This window comes from Rhinolophus sinicus, chromosome 3 (genome assembly GCF_057876585.1).
Source record: "Rhinolophus sinicus isolate RSI-liver-muscle chromosome 3, RSI-T2T, whole genome shotgun sequence".
In the NCBI taxonomy this organism is placed as follows: Eukaryota; Metazoa; Chordata; class Mammalia; order Chiroptera; family Rhinolophidae; genus Rhinolophus; species Rhinolophus sinicus.
In genome coordinates this window covers 175,897,714-175,912,696 of record NC_142503.1, presented here as the reverse complement: position 1 = coordinate 175,912,696, position 14,983 = coordinate 175,897,714, and the positions used below count along the sequence as shown (strand labels likewise).

At 38.9% G+C, this 14,983-nt stretch overlaps 1 protein-coding gene across 21 annotated transcripts in view; it reads right to left on the bottom strand.

Annotated features, from left to right (window-relative positions):
* SIPA1L1 (signal induced proliferation associated 1 like 1) overlaps positions 1-14,983 on the bottom strand; it is a 350,224-nt gene that overhangs the window by 124,791 nt on the left and 210,450 nt on the right. For all 21 annotated transcript variants that reach the window (XM_074327262.2, XM_074327274.2, XM_074327276.2 and 18 more), the window contains 2 exons: positions 7,053-7,183; positions 1,303-1,491 (listed from right to left, as the gene is read on the bottom strand). In XM_074327262.2, the coding sequence (XP_074183363.2) occupies positions 1,303-1,491; positions 7,053-7,183 (320 nt within the window). The remainder of the gene's footprint in view (positions 1-1,302; positions 1,492-7,052; positions 7,184-14,983) is intronic.

The window sequence follows — 14,983 nt, the reverse complement described above, 5'->3', positions numbered from 1 at the left end:
CCCAAATTGTGAAGTCTATGCATCAGTAAGTTTTCTGAACCATTCAAAGTGCTTCATAAATACATTTTGTAAACATGAACACTCACAGCCTACTTGACGTATGTGTACGGGTTAGACATTGGCTGTGCTTTACCACACAAGCAAAATGAATGGAGAGAGAGCAATGATACGTCACATCCAACTATAGGCCCATAATATATTCCTATATAAAATAATTAAAAGAATAAGTATGGCTGGACTGATTTTTTTTGAACCCCTATTCATTTTAATAAAATTGGAAATTTTGACTTACTAAGGAAATACCATCAAAATTTGTTCATAAAATGGCATTCAATAACTGGACAAATTTTACTTTTGGAGACTTTTTTTTTTTTTTAATGCAATGGTAAAGCAATGATCACTCACTGCCAGGATGCAATATGGCTGAAATGTTCAAAGAAAGAGTTAAAGTAAGTGTATATAAATACAACATCTAACAAAACTAGCCCAATGCTCAAATTATTCCAAGCAGAATGTGGATACACTCTCTGGTTAGTGGATTTTACAGATCCTAACTTTTCATTCTCCACCCTCTCCTGCCTCTATATCCTGTCATTCATTTACATCTTGATCAAATGCCCCCCCACCCCACCCCATTAAAGTATAGGAAGTAAGGAGGTGAGAAAACCTTGAGCATTTTTATTTATTACTAATTAGGACCCCAATTTAAAAAACTTTTTATTTAGAAATCTTGGCTAAAATACATTGTTGGTGATACTAACAGTCTTTAAAAATTTAAGCTTTTAGAATAATTTGTTATAGTGTCAAACAGTACAGGCTTTGAACTTATTAACTGTGTGACCTTGGACTTACTACTTAATCTCTCTGTGCCTCAGAATTCCTCGTCTCCAAAATGGGGACAATAATGGTACAATTCTCATAGGGCTGGGAGAGTAAACGAGACAGCATATTTAAGGCACTTAAAACAGAGCCTGGTGAATATGTTCATTAGTGTTAGCTATTAGCATTACTGTTACGCTATTTATTCCTAGAGTACTTGAAAAATTCACTGCATTTGTGAAAGATTACCGAAAGAGTTGAACATATTTTAAGTACCATATCTATCAATTCTGACATAGAGAATTTCATCAGATGAGAAATGTTCAGAGTTCAGAGAGCTAAGAAAAAAGAAAATGAGTAAGTGCAAAGAGAGTATCCTTCACAGTAAATGACATCAGTTTTACCTGTCAAAAAGAAATATTAAGGTCTGAAACCTTACAGGAAACCTGAGCAATAAGAACGTTCTCTGGGAGCCACACTTACCCCTTGTTCATCCAGTTTCATGAGCTGCTCTGTGACTTTGGGCGTGTTGAAGGCCAAGCGCAGGCACTGGACGTTGAGCTCGGGAATCACGTGCTCCAACACTTCTTTCAGGGGTAGCCCTCGGGCTGTCGAGTGCTTTGCCGTTGAAGGAATGGCATCCTCCAGGACGGAACCTCTCAGTGTCATGAGCTGAAAGAAACACATGCTCTGTGAGAGGAGTGAATACAGCAGTCCCCCCTTATCCATGGGGGATACGTTCCATGACCTCCAGTGGATGCCCGAAACCGTAGATGGCACTGAACCCTACATATACTGTATCATTTCCTATATATATATACTTATGGTAAAACGTAATTTATAAAGTAGGCACCGTAAGAGATTAACAATTAATAGAACAATTTTAACAATATAATGTAACAAAATTTAAGTGAATGTGGTCTCTCTCTCTCCTCTCTCTCAAAATATCCTATTGTACTGTACTCACCTTCCTTCTTGTGGTGACGTGAGATGATAAAATGCCTACATGATGAGCTGAAGTGAGGGGAATGATGCAGGCATTGTGACATAGCATTAGGTTACTACTGAGCTTCTGACGATATGTCAGGGGGATGACCACCTGCTTCGGCTGATCCGGGATCATCGAGCCATGACAATGATGCTTGGATGTAAAGAGCAGACAATGTCAATGGTTGGGAACATTTAATGTTTTCAGACCATGGTTGACCTCGGGTAACGGAAACTGCGGAAACTGAAACCATAGCTAAGGGGGAACTACTGTACATCAAATGCACTGAAAGCGTAGACTGCGATCCTCCTGAGGGATCTTGGAATGACTTGATTGCTTAAGCCAGTGAGGGAAAAAGGATGAGGGAAATGATGTAAGATAATTTATGTATGAAAAGCGAGGCCAACATTTTCAAGAAGACTCAGGCAAGTCCAAAGGACCTCATAACCAAGCCTTCTGAGGACATTTACTTAAATGCTAAAAACAGTGTTTCCTTCAAGAGCTCAGTAAGATCAAGGTTTCTATATGGCTATAAAATACCACTAAGTACACTAACTAGGAAAATAAGAAGTGATATCCCAGAGAAATATCTAAAGTATAAATGCTTAGAATTTAGATGTCATTTTATACGTTTTTGAATGACAAAAGATAAAGGAGAAATAAAGTTTTAAATTTCATAATATATTGCTGACAAGCATAAACTAGTCATACCCCCAAATGCTTCTATAACAGGACAATGATGACAGTTTGGCAGCAGAGTCTGGACAGCACTGAAAATTATTTTAGGTTTTCCCTTACTTCTTGCAACACCTTCCATTATTATGAAATATAAACATAAGCAAAGGAATTTCCCTATAGAATGATGGCTTGTTGGAGCAAAGTTAACCAGGCCTGAAGCCTAACATAGTCTTCATTTCTCCAAATTTTCACATGGCAAAGTTGTTAGTAGAATTAAAACACTATATGGTGACCTAAGGAAAAAACCCAGTACTTTGAACAAAGTTATAAGGTGCTGAACTGCAACAGGAGCTACAGTAGAGCTGATAGAGGAGGACACAGAAGTTGATGGATAGATGGGATGGATGTGTATGGCGTGCAAGACGGGGAGAGGTAAGAAACACACGGCTGCAATGCAGGAAGGATATATTTACTAAGAAAAATGTAGCACGCTCAGGTCCTAAGAGAGTCCAAAGGCAGAAAAGTGAGAGCTGTGGCTCAAAGCATAAGGGAAGGCCCTCATGGAAGGGGTGGCATAAAAAGGGGCCAGGGAATCTGGGAAAGATTCTACAAAAAGAAAATGTCAGAGAGCAAAGGTATGAAGATGAAAAAGAACAGGGTGTGAATGGGAAAGAGCGACACCTAGAGCTTAGCTGGACCTAAAGAGAGCCCAAGGGTGGGGTGGGTGATGAAGCTGTAAGGAGCGGGGAGCCCCAGCGCTGGAGACCCTCATGCCAGCTCAGGGGTGTGCACCTCACCTGGGTCCAACGAGCATTCTCAGAACTCTTTTGAACTGGGATGCTGCCAGTGACATATATTTGACAAAAACTGACTTGGTAAATAAGATGAATTACAAGAGGAAGAAACTGGAGGCAGAAAATAAAGTTAGAAGGAAGCTGTAACAGTCTTTAAGTAGCAGGCAAAGACAGCATGATATAGGACTAGCAGGAAAAATGGAAACCAAAGGGAGAATCATGAGGGAAATCAAATGTGGAGAAGAGAGATGAGTGTAAGAAAAGCAAAACTCACCATCTTGCTCAATACAAGAAAAGGGCACTTGAGGTATTTGCAGTTTATTCATTTGACGAGTATCTTTTCTTTCATTTATGAATAATTTGTTTTCAAGTAACACTTGTATGAAAAACATCATTTTCCTATGACTTAATATCTAATTCAAAAGAATCAGTTTTGTTTTTTTAAATCACGTGAAATCACTGAACAACTCAGTCACTGCACCCCACCTTCCCTGGGGACAGGAAGCTACAAAGGCTGGAGGTATTTTCAGCTGAGAAACCAAGGCCACAAATGCTAATCACTGCCAATCCTGTGCCACCAGAAGACAGCAGCTCACCTGAAGAAAGCCAAAGCAGGTGAGAAGGACTGGTTTTTATACCTGAATCACTAGTATAACTGATATTTTTGTTCATGACTTCTAGAAGGAAGAGAATCCTCGTAAGTCCCCATGGACACCTCTACTTAAAAGCACGCACGTGCCCTTAAGATTTTGTTCACAAATGTTCACGCTTACAAATCTTTGCAAGCTTGTTTCTTTTAATTTATGTTGTGCAATGATTATTTCTATTGAAATGACAAAGGTCTCTTTGTGTTTCTGTTACCTTGAATGCTATTTACTGAAGCAACTGGAGTGGCCCTGTGGTGACGGTTTTCTCCATATATTAATATTTATGAACATGAGAAATTAATAGCATGAGAAGTCCCTGCAAAGGCATAAAAACTAAGTCTTACTTTAATATATATGGCTGTCCCCCAAGGCCCAGGCGCTGTAGGCTGGAACCATCTAGAGTATTTCCATCAAATGACTTCTGTTAGTTTATTTCTATGAAAAGCCTTATAAAGATATTACAATTAACCCACATTTAAGGATCATTTTTATTGGAAAGAAAAAAACTACACAAAAGCTGGTGGCAGTTAAATAAACAGCAGAGACAGGAAAGAAGGAAAGAAGGGAGGGAGGGAGGGAGGGAGGGAGGGAGGGAGGGAGGGAGGGAGGGAGGGAGAGAGGGAGGGAGAGAGGGAGAGAGGGAGTGAGGGAGGGAGGGAAAGTACTATTTTAGGCATTAGGCATGTATGTAGTAATGAACTCAAATAAAAGTCTCACCATCATTGGGTTTATATTCTTGTGGCAGAGACAGAAAACGAACAGAACAAGTACAATACTTGAGACAGTGTGAAAACAAAGCCTGGAATTGGATATGAAATGGGGGTATGAGGGAGTAGTAACTTTAGATGCAGTGGCCCAGGAAGGCCCCTGTGATTTAGGAAGGAAATGAGAGCGCTCTGGCCACGAGGATGCCTGGGGAAGAATGCACCCCAGAGGAACAGGGTGCAGCCAAGACCTGAGGCAGAGGAGTTGAGGTGGCCCAGAGCGAACGGAGGTCAGTGTGGCCAGAGAAGACTAAGGAGGGGGAGTTGGAGATGAGGTGGTAGCAGCTCTGCATTACAGCATTTTGAATTGAGGAATGACAAGATCTGGATCACATTTCAAAAGGATCCCTGCTGGGCTAAAAGAACGCAGGGTTTAAGGGCAGAAGTAGGAAGAACAGTTCTCAGGGAAAGATGATGGCGGCTTCACCCAGGCCCAGGCCACGGGATGGGAGAAGTGGCTGAATTCTAGACATATTTTGAAGACAATGTAAACAAGTTTTGTTTATATTTGGGGCACAGGAGGGAGGAGATTTGGGGGGAGGGAGGAAGGAAAAGAGAGGAGTCGAGTGTGGCTTCAAGGTTTCTGGCCTGAACAACTAGAGTAACAGAGTTGTCACCAGCTAAACATTAATTTGAGCATGAAAACTAGTGGTGATGGTGTTTTGAACCATGAACATGTGACTTAGATATTTCAATCAAAGGCTAGGAAATGGACCCAAGAGATGGGTTAGCAGGACAAGGACTGAAGTACAAGATTAGAGAACCAGAGAGAAGTGCAGATTGAGCATTTTAGGCCCAGGGAGCAAGAGATGAAAGAACAGAGGTGGGAAGGCAAGAGTCAGTGTGGTTTACCCACCACGGCATAGGGAGCATGTTAAGGTGGGACAGCAATTATCTTGGAGAGAGAGGCTGGGACCAGACATGGCATGCCTGCAAGGTGAGCGGAAAGGGACAACCATGGAAACCAGTGACAGGATCTGAGAAAGAAAGTGCTAATTCAGAAAACATCAACCTCTGGCATGGAGGATGATAGGACAGTGGCAAGAGAGGAATTTCAATGGACTAAAAAACATAGAAAAGGAAGAATATGATAAGGGGCTTAAATCAGAGTGGCCTTGGGAGGAGAAAACAGATAACAACAGGAAGGACAAATACACTTGGGAGTAAAGGAACTGAGTCTCACAGAAATCTGGTGGGATCTGAGAAGCTAGGCAGAAACAACTAACTACCTGCATCCAACTTCAGAAACACAGTGTGTTCTCTGTGCTTGTCATTTTCAACAAAAGAATTTACACTGCTTAATGATTAGCTTTGGTGTGGAGAAAAAGTATACTAAAGCATGTTAGTTCTTTATTTCTCTCTGGCCCACTATATGTAACACATTAGATTATTAAAGTTGTGCCTTTAAAAATCCTATTTTTAATTTCCCTAGAGTTCAAGTTTAGGAACAATGCCTAAGTGAGACCAACCCCTAAAACTCAATGGGGGAAATGAAGCCAAATGCCCTATTTAAACTAGTTTCAAAAAACCATTATTTTCCAGATGCCTCAAGGGGGTATTCGGCATTAATGTATAACAACAATCTGAAAGTGAATTAGGCGCCGCAATAAATGGGTGACTGGCACAACTATACATGTTTAGAAAGAAAACACAAGAACTTCATACTCCCAAACTTGTTCTTGAGTTTTTTAAAAAAATGCTGTGTTGGCTATTTTATTTTTCCTTTTCCTTTTTAACCTGAATTTTATTTTAAAATCAAAACTCATATATTATGTGTACTTGGAGTCTGAAAAAGATCCAAGAGCCTGTTTCAACCCACATCAGCTAGTCTCTGGTTCAAACAATCTATGTTGTAGGCCTCAGAGGATATGTCCAAGAGAGAGTGAAGTGAAAGCAGAAAAATAAAACGTCTCTTTTCCTCTTCTCGGGATAAGAAATGTCCAACGCAATAGTTTGGAAGCTTGAGTTAAGTGCTGGGTGACCCTCTGTCGTGTGGAAGTACCCTAGCTCCTCAAGCTGGCTGGATCCTTCCCGGTTGATGGAGCAGGACAGGCAGTGTCCCACTGGGGGTTCTGAGAGCTCTGATTTTCTCGGGCCACACTTCATGGACGTATCTTTCTCTGAATCTAAACTCCCATTCATCTATTGCATTTATCCAGCGTGAGATGGCAAGAAAGGATCCAGCTCTAACCATTGTGTCCACCCCTATTCACCACCAGAATGAATGAAAGGGGACTTTGTTTATTCTAGAGACAGTTGTAACCATGTGATACTGAATTTAATTGCTTTGCTACCGCTACTACTCTTTTTTTTTTTCTCACTTCCATGAAGACTCACCTTTCTCATTTGCTTTCTCACTTACCTCACTAGTTCTAAATATTATTCGGTAGTTGTAAGGAGATCCATTTTCTTTCATTTCTTCTGGTTTTTCCCTTCGAATGCTCACAGCCACTGGACCAAGATTCTCATCAGCCCCAAAATAGTTCCAGTGTTCTTAGGTAAAATAAGACAAAGCAAAATTAAAATGTGATGTTCTGCGTGATATCTTAGATCTGAAATTACTCTACATCAATAAAATGTAAACACATCAAACAAATATTAATATTCTTCAATGACTTACAAAAACAAGGACTTGGCTACACAGGTGTAATATCAGAGGAGGTAACACTGAGGAGAGGTGGCCTGTTGAGTTGTTTTACTGCTCTACAACTTACTGCTCTACTATTTTTTCAAAAAACAAATGTGTATTTTCTTCTTATATCCTACCATTTAAATAGGCTACATTGTGTTATTTCTTGCCTAAGGGAAAGTTTGTGTCAGGGCTTTTTAGCTTTTCTTAATTAAAAAGAAAAAAAAAAAAGAAAGAAAAAAAAAACTAAGTCTACTGAGAACAGAGTTTAAGGAGAGAGGGATTTCCCCGAGATAAAAAAAATGGGGTTTTTTTGATTGGCGAGAGGTGTGTGAATCACTGAGCAATATCTGCTCCCGGGGAGCCATAGTAAGATGGAGCAGGGTCTCAGAGGAAAGAGCTTCGAAGTGCTCCAGGAAAGAGAAGCCCCGACTAAGGGCGTGGGCCTCACCAGTGGTTGTTCCCATGCAGTGAGCACAAAAGGCACCCCATCCCACAAAGCCATGGAACCTAAAGGGCATGTGTGGGCTGGGACAACAGGCCTCCCTCCTAGGTAACCAGCGGGTCAGGTGACGACGATTCAGGGCACTCTCCTCAAGACCCCAAACCCTAGCAGAACCTTGGGGGTTGGGGGAGAAGTATCCTTATGACTGGTGTTGAATTTACCTTCCTCCTGACAAGGAAGGTCAGGATCAAAATTAAATTAATTTACAGAAAATTTTAAAAAGTGATATTTACTGTGCGTCTTCTTTAAAAAAAAAATTAAAGTTGTTGATACATACATGAGATGTTCACAGATGAGGAAGTCCATAAAATATTGAAATATATGAAAAGCTAAAGTAGATAACTTATTTTTCAAACCTCCCAAATACTATTTCACATTGTCCTATTTCATTTACATATGACATGACTAAATGACTGAATTGTGACATGGTACATTATTCTCATACAAAATGTATAAACGTTTGAAAACACATGTTATTCCCATATAAAATATATAAGTATTTGAAAATCCATGATGAAAATAAGAAATAGCAGCATAAAATATCTAATCTGTAGTTTTAAAAGTTAGGTAATGCATATGAAAATACGTTGCAAGTACTAAGGAATGACTATAAAAGATAATCAATACCAGGGGGCTTTCTAAGATTATCATAATCCATGGAGATTCAAAAAACACATGGGAATACAGGCAACAAACATCTCATATATGGACACCTGAGAAACAACCCAATAAATGTCACAAAATTCATGTACAAACACTCATGTACACCCTCAAAGCACAGGACGTGAGAATCACACTTAGAGTTTATTTACTCTTACTTTGCACATAATTTTAATAAGTTTGGTTGTCTGGTCTTCAAGCCCACAGCTTTATTTCAGAGGTGTGATAATTCCAGATGTTGACAAAGTCCAGAGTGTAAGGCTGATACAGACTTGCATGCAGGCAGCAATGTGATAGAACAACTGACAACAAGGAAAAAACAGAAAGGGAGGAGACAGAAATAGTATAAAAAAGCGGACACGAACTTAAAGAAAAACAAGACAGCAGCCTGGGGAGATTTACTGAAGGAGCACAGAACTTTACACACTTTGATAACTTCAGAGAATCTTTTAATACCGAAGCACAGAACAACAGTGATGAGTCAAAGACGAGCGTGAGTCACATTCATCACATTCTGTTCCTTGCGCGTCAAAGACTCAACCGAAACCCGACTCTCCAGAAACTCCTCAGTCACACCTGACACACGTCAGGAAGGGCAGGTGAGACTGCTGTTCTCTGCTGCTGGGGAAATTCACAAAGATACTGGACCACTGTCCACTTGTCATCAAGAACCTCAACTGGTCCTCAGGCTGTCCCTGGTCAGCTCTTGCTCCCCTTCTCTAGAGCAGGTATTGCAAACATTCTCTGTTCTCCTTCAACCTCCCCCCACCTGCTTTCTCCCGTCTCCGCAAATGATAATGTTGTCTACATCCCGGTGAAAATAAAGAAGCCATTTCAGAGGCCGACGTCCTCATTTTCCATCACACACACAAACTTACCTGGATCCAGACTTCTGCTTCCTTTTCTTCACAATCCAAAACCCAATCTCACCCTAAAGTTTGGCCTCCACTCAGTCCACCTTCCCAGGGACTCTGCTGCCTCATCACCCTCTCTGCATCTTCTACTTCTCCCTCTCTACTGCTCTTTTCTATCATTTAATCAAACTCAAGCCTCCTTCATCTTTAAATGTAACACCCCACCTCCTTATCACCCTTTAGGTTAACTCTGCTGCCTTTCCTTCCATTGGAAACTGCTTGAAAGAGCTGCCTAATGCCTCACCTTAGAATTACTATAATCTGACTTCCATTGTACAATCACCAATGTCAGCCTTACAGTTTAAAACAAATAGATACGGTGTTGGTCCTTATCTTGCTCAAACTCTCCCTATCATCTGGCATACGTGGGTATCTCATTTTTGTTTTTTTCTAGAAACACTCTTCCTGGCTTCTAAGGCACCACCCTCTCCTGATTTTCCTTCTATCACTCTAGCAGTTTATATCCAGTTTCCCTTTCTCTTCCCATCCTCAGTATTCCAAACACTCAAAACTTTAACTGCCATGTCAATATTGACAACTCTCAAAAGTCTACATGCGACTCCAGACTTCTCTAAGCCCTTGATCTCTAGTCTACCTAACGGAACTCTGTTTGTCCCGTAGGCACCTGCAGAGAAGTGACCTATCACCTTCCACTCAAACCTATACAGCTTTCCCCGCAGTCCCAATTTCAGTGAGTGTTACCACATTCACCACAATTGTGCAAGCCAGAGCCATTGTCATGCCCTGCGAATTCTAATTCCTACATCTCTCTCAAATCTAGCCACCCTTTCTCCATTCCACAGCCACCGACTTCCCATCATCATGTGCCTGGATGTTTGTAAGTCTTCTGTCTCGTTTGCTTTTATCCAATTCATTTACACAGCAGCCAGATGATCCTTCTAAAATATAACTCTGACCGTCACTATAAGTTTAAAATCTTTCCTGGTTTCCCGAAGGTCCTTAGATACTTTCCGTGGCTTCCCAAAGGCCTGCACAACCTGTCACCAGCCTAGCACTGCCATTTCCACTTAGACCTTCCCATCAGCCTTCCAAACTCTGAGAACCAACTATTCTGAACTTCTCAATTGTTCAAACTCACTATGCCCTTTCTCACCTGAAAAACTCTACCTAGAACATTCGTCCCACAACTCTTCTTTACTTGACGAAGTCCTCTCATTCTTCAGGTCTCATCTAAAATAGTACTTAGATATCCTCTAAAAGAGTGGTTGAATACTGGGGCAAAATGAAAGTGTTTACTTTGCATGTTAATACTAATTATTTAAAAGTGTTAAGAATTCATAAAAATAAAAATTAGTGGAACCAAATATTGATATATTTCAAGTACAAAAATATAGAAATGTCATAACACAAAAATGTAAAATTTTTAAGAAACAAATATTAAACACAATCATTTTAGTGTAAATTATCACATAAAATAATAGTGTTATTTAAAAAAGAAACTAAACCTTACATAAAATGAAAAATGTTAAAAAGCAAAAAATTAAAGATCATTTAAACTTTTTTCATGTGTCATCATCAACACCCGACTATATTCTTGTGCAATTTTTTCCCAGCTGCTAAAGAAGTACATTTCTGAGTTGGGGGAATGTTGATGAGATAATTATAAAGTAACTTCTAACACTTTCTTCAGTCTCTATCATCAAACAAACACATCTTTGGTTGGATAACTCTGGGAAGATCGTTCAAAACTTATATGTGTGTTTGTACAGAAACATCAATCTTTTTTATTAAAAAAGAGCTCTCGCTATTACTGCCAAGAAAGCATTTTCATTTGGTCTTCATCTATTTCAGTTTCTTTGGTGTAGATAAAGATTCTGGTCTGGTTTCCTGTGTTAAATTCACTATTATCATGATCAGACTCTGCTTGTTCATAAAGTCTTTTGACTTGAGGAAAAATTACAATAAAAGCCTTGGATTTTTTTTGTTTTTTGTTTTTAATCCACTGTCCATTTTTCTGCTTCTGAAGATTATAGAGGAAAAAAACCAACCCTTTCTACATAAACACTTTATTCAATTCAATATCCTAAAGCAGTGTAATTCTCCAGTAGAAGAGTCTGGTTCAGCAGTGACCTTAAACTGAATTGCTGAGTACTTAAACTTTGATCTCAAGACAAATGACTCAGATTTTTTTTTTTTTTTTTTTTTTTGACTAAAATACCAGCCTTTTAGGGATACCCTCAGTTTGGTCCTTCTGGCCACTCTTGGCTCTGCCTGTCCTTTCCAATTTCACCGAACTGCAGTACCTTCCTCTGAGGACCACAGCCTTTGGGCAGCACCTCTTACTTGCTCCATGCTTCTGCCTTTTTAATTCTTCCCTACCATCCATCTACCTCCATCCTTTGCTAGTGGAACTCGCCACCAACTGCAGAGAGCTCTTCCAGCCAGACCCACAATCAACTTTGACTTTGGGGGGGAGGAAGGGGAAGAAAAGGAACAAGGACAGGGGAGCTGCAGTTGATGAAAGGCCAGGAAAACTTTAAGAAGAGAATTCAGGATGATCAAAGTCAGAGGAAGTAAAGAGGAAGCGAACAGGGAACGGACACTCAAGTCAGGTGGGTAAATCTGCTGATGTATGAATTGAAAAACAGGTATTATACCACCAAAAATAATGATATTTTAGTGCCAACCTACAGGAATGCCAAAAAGCAACACTGCAATCACTATATTAGAATCATATAACGCAGTGGAGTGAGGCACTTCGCCAAGCACTCTACTATTCACATCGACCATAAAAATATAGGAATTTCCTTCTTTTTTTACAGATGCGGCAACTATGATTTAGAGAGAATAAATCACTTCCCAGCCACAACTAGTATTCAAACACATTATTTAACTGCTGATAGCAAAGCTCATTTTCTTAGCCACTATAAGATACACTATCTTCCCAAAAGTTTCTAAAATTGTATTATGAATTTTTAAAAAGTTAAATAAAAGTAACCAGCCAGCTCACACATTAAGCTTTATTCCTTGATGAGCGACAGAGCCAAGGTTTCACTGTGTTGATAATGTCTTACCATATATGGTTCATTTCCCCCACCTTCATTTTTCATGTTTAATACCTAAACAAATGTTTACCCTGAAGTTTTCTTATTGGTTCTGATTCTTGAGTTTTAACAAGAGTGGTACAAAGAGTGCCAATGAATAGTTCTGCTATCATTAGGACATTCCACATAAAGAGCTCTATTTCTGGTTGACATGTCCACAATAATAAAATTTCACATCCTTTGGGGAAACAGTAAATAGTTCAAAGCTACAGGTAAGTAGATCAAATACAGTCACATCGCCTGGTTGTGAGCTACATATAAGCATGTGTGCAAAAAAAGTTAAGCCTGGTATTTTAACTGTCAAGGAGGAAAGAAAAATAAAATCAAAAGAGGCTTTAACCAGCAATTTGGGATTGCTTGTAATGGTTTTCATGATATCTGCCGATTCTGTATTAATATTTCAGTTGTGCATTTCCCTAGGGACATCAGCATAATCTGGACTGTGTACAACTATGAACAAAATTATTTTTACTTTTTTAAAACAATCTGTAAAGTTATAATTCACAGCTTAAAATATTTCTTTAGAATTGTTCATGTAGAATTTTAAACGGAAAATAAACTGATAAACACGTCAAAGAAATAAAAAGCTAATTACTATCTCACACCTAACAAAATTAGTGACATTTCTGAAGCGAAAAAAGGTCATTAGTAGAGCTGTAATATATTCATTCATACACTGCTGCTGGCACTGTGAATTGGTACCAACCATTTCAGAAACCTCTGTGTGTGTGTGTATGTGTGTGTGTGTGTAATATAGAAATATATGTTAGAATCACAAAAATGTTCACATTCGAATCTTAGTTACCATGACTATGCAGAAGGAAAAATGAAATGTTTTCTAGAAAAGGCGTCTTATACCACTATAGAAAGGGGGTACAACAGATACTAGTACTAAGCAGACAGACTTGGGCCTTATTATGTATCAACAGGTCAAAGAATTGAACAATTTACTAGCTGGGATTAAAATTATGTCACCATCTTTGATATTTTAAATCCTTATTTCTTAAAATAGTCTACTTGGTGGGCTACAGGTGTGCCACTGTCAGTGCAGACAACAACTGTGACCCTCATTATTCTCCGTCACTCCGTGTTTTCATTAGATAGAGAATAAGGATGGCAGTAGGAGGACCACTCTCTGTAGCCGTGCTTCTATAAAGTTGTTTCTCTCTGCCTATTGGGTTCAAGTTGTTCAGATGTTTTTGGTTTGTTTGTTTTTCCCCATGCAACTTACTACATCTCAATATGACTAATAACTAAATTAGAAAGGACAGATCCAAAAGTTAAGAGAATTTTTTTTTAAAAAAGGCAGCAGGAGCATATTCTATTTTTAAAATGAAACACAGGTTTGCAAAAGTGGAGGTAACGAGAGTCCAACTGTTAAAGAATGGCTCTTTCTGAGGAGTGTACCACTCAGATTCTCATTCTCTGGCCCCCAAAAGGCTCATCTGAATTATAAGGATGGAGGTTCCATAAGAACTAAATAGCCTAAGACTTTGCACCATAATCAAATACAGGTCAAAGTAATGGACGGGGACATTTACACAGGACGGGCTACCTGCCAGGATTCTGTCCTAAAGCACTCCACTAAGCTTCTTATGATTATTGTCGCATAAGAGTAATTGCCCACATTTACAGTGCAGAGTACTCAAGTTCCAATTCTTCTTTCCATAGTAACTCTTAAAAGTGGGGTGGTCTATTTGCCAAAACTGTATGAAGTTGTGGGGCTTAAAACCACACGTAACTAAGTAGCCCCTAAGAGCTCCCTAACTTGCCAATAAAATGTAGGCTTTAACATGAAGTTATGTTGACATTAATAAATTATATCAAAATGATTACAGAAGAAAGTGCAAAGAAAATTCTATTTGAAACAAAGGGAAAATAAAGAGTAACAGAATCAAAGTGAGATACTTCTTATTAGCCATTATCAATCTATGACAAATAGCCAATATTATATTTTTAAAAATCCAATCTCACTACTGATTGAAGGGAAAAAAGTGTTTTTGATCTATAGTAAATGTTCAAAAGTAAAAACTGTAAATATTCAAAGTAGGCAAGAAAATGTTAAACTACACAGTCTTTAACATATCAGCTGGACCTTTCTAGTCTAAGCTTTCTTAAGAGCAATTTGGCATAAAATTCAAGGTTCCTGTCAAGTTTACACCATTTTATTTACAGGGTTCTACCTTACCGAAATAATTGGACATGTGGGGGAAAATTTACATAACAAGGTAATTCGTATAAGGCCAGAGGTTTTTAAACTTGTCTATGGATAGAAATTGGCGGGGAGGGCTCATCAATGAACTTCAATGAAAAAAACTATACTTCTATTTTCACTGATTTCTAAATGAAATGTAGCATTTCCATCAGTATAAATGTAGGCAACAAACTACAGTAATATTAGCTGTATGTGTGATTTTCAACAACTACAGAAATTATAGATATTTTCATATCACATTACAGTTGTAGCAGACATACCAAAATATCAATTATGGTCATCACTACTTTGAAATTATAGTATTC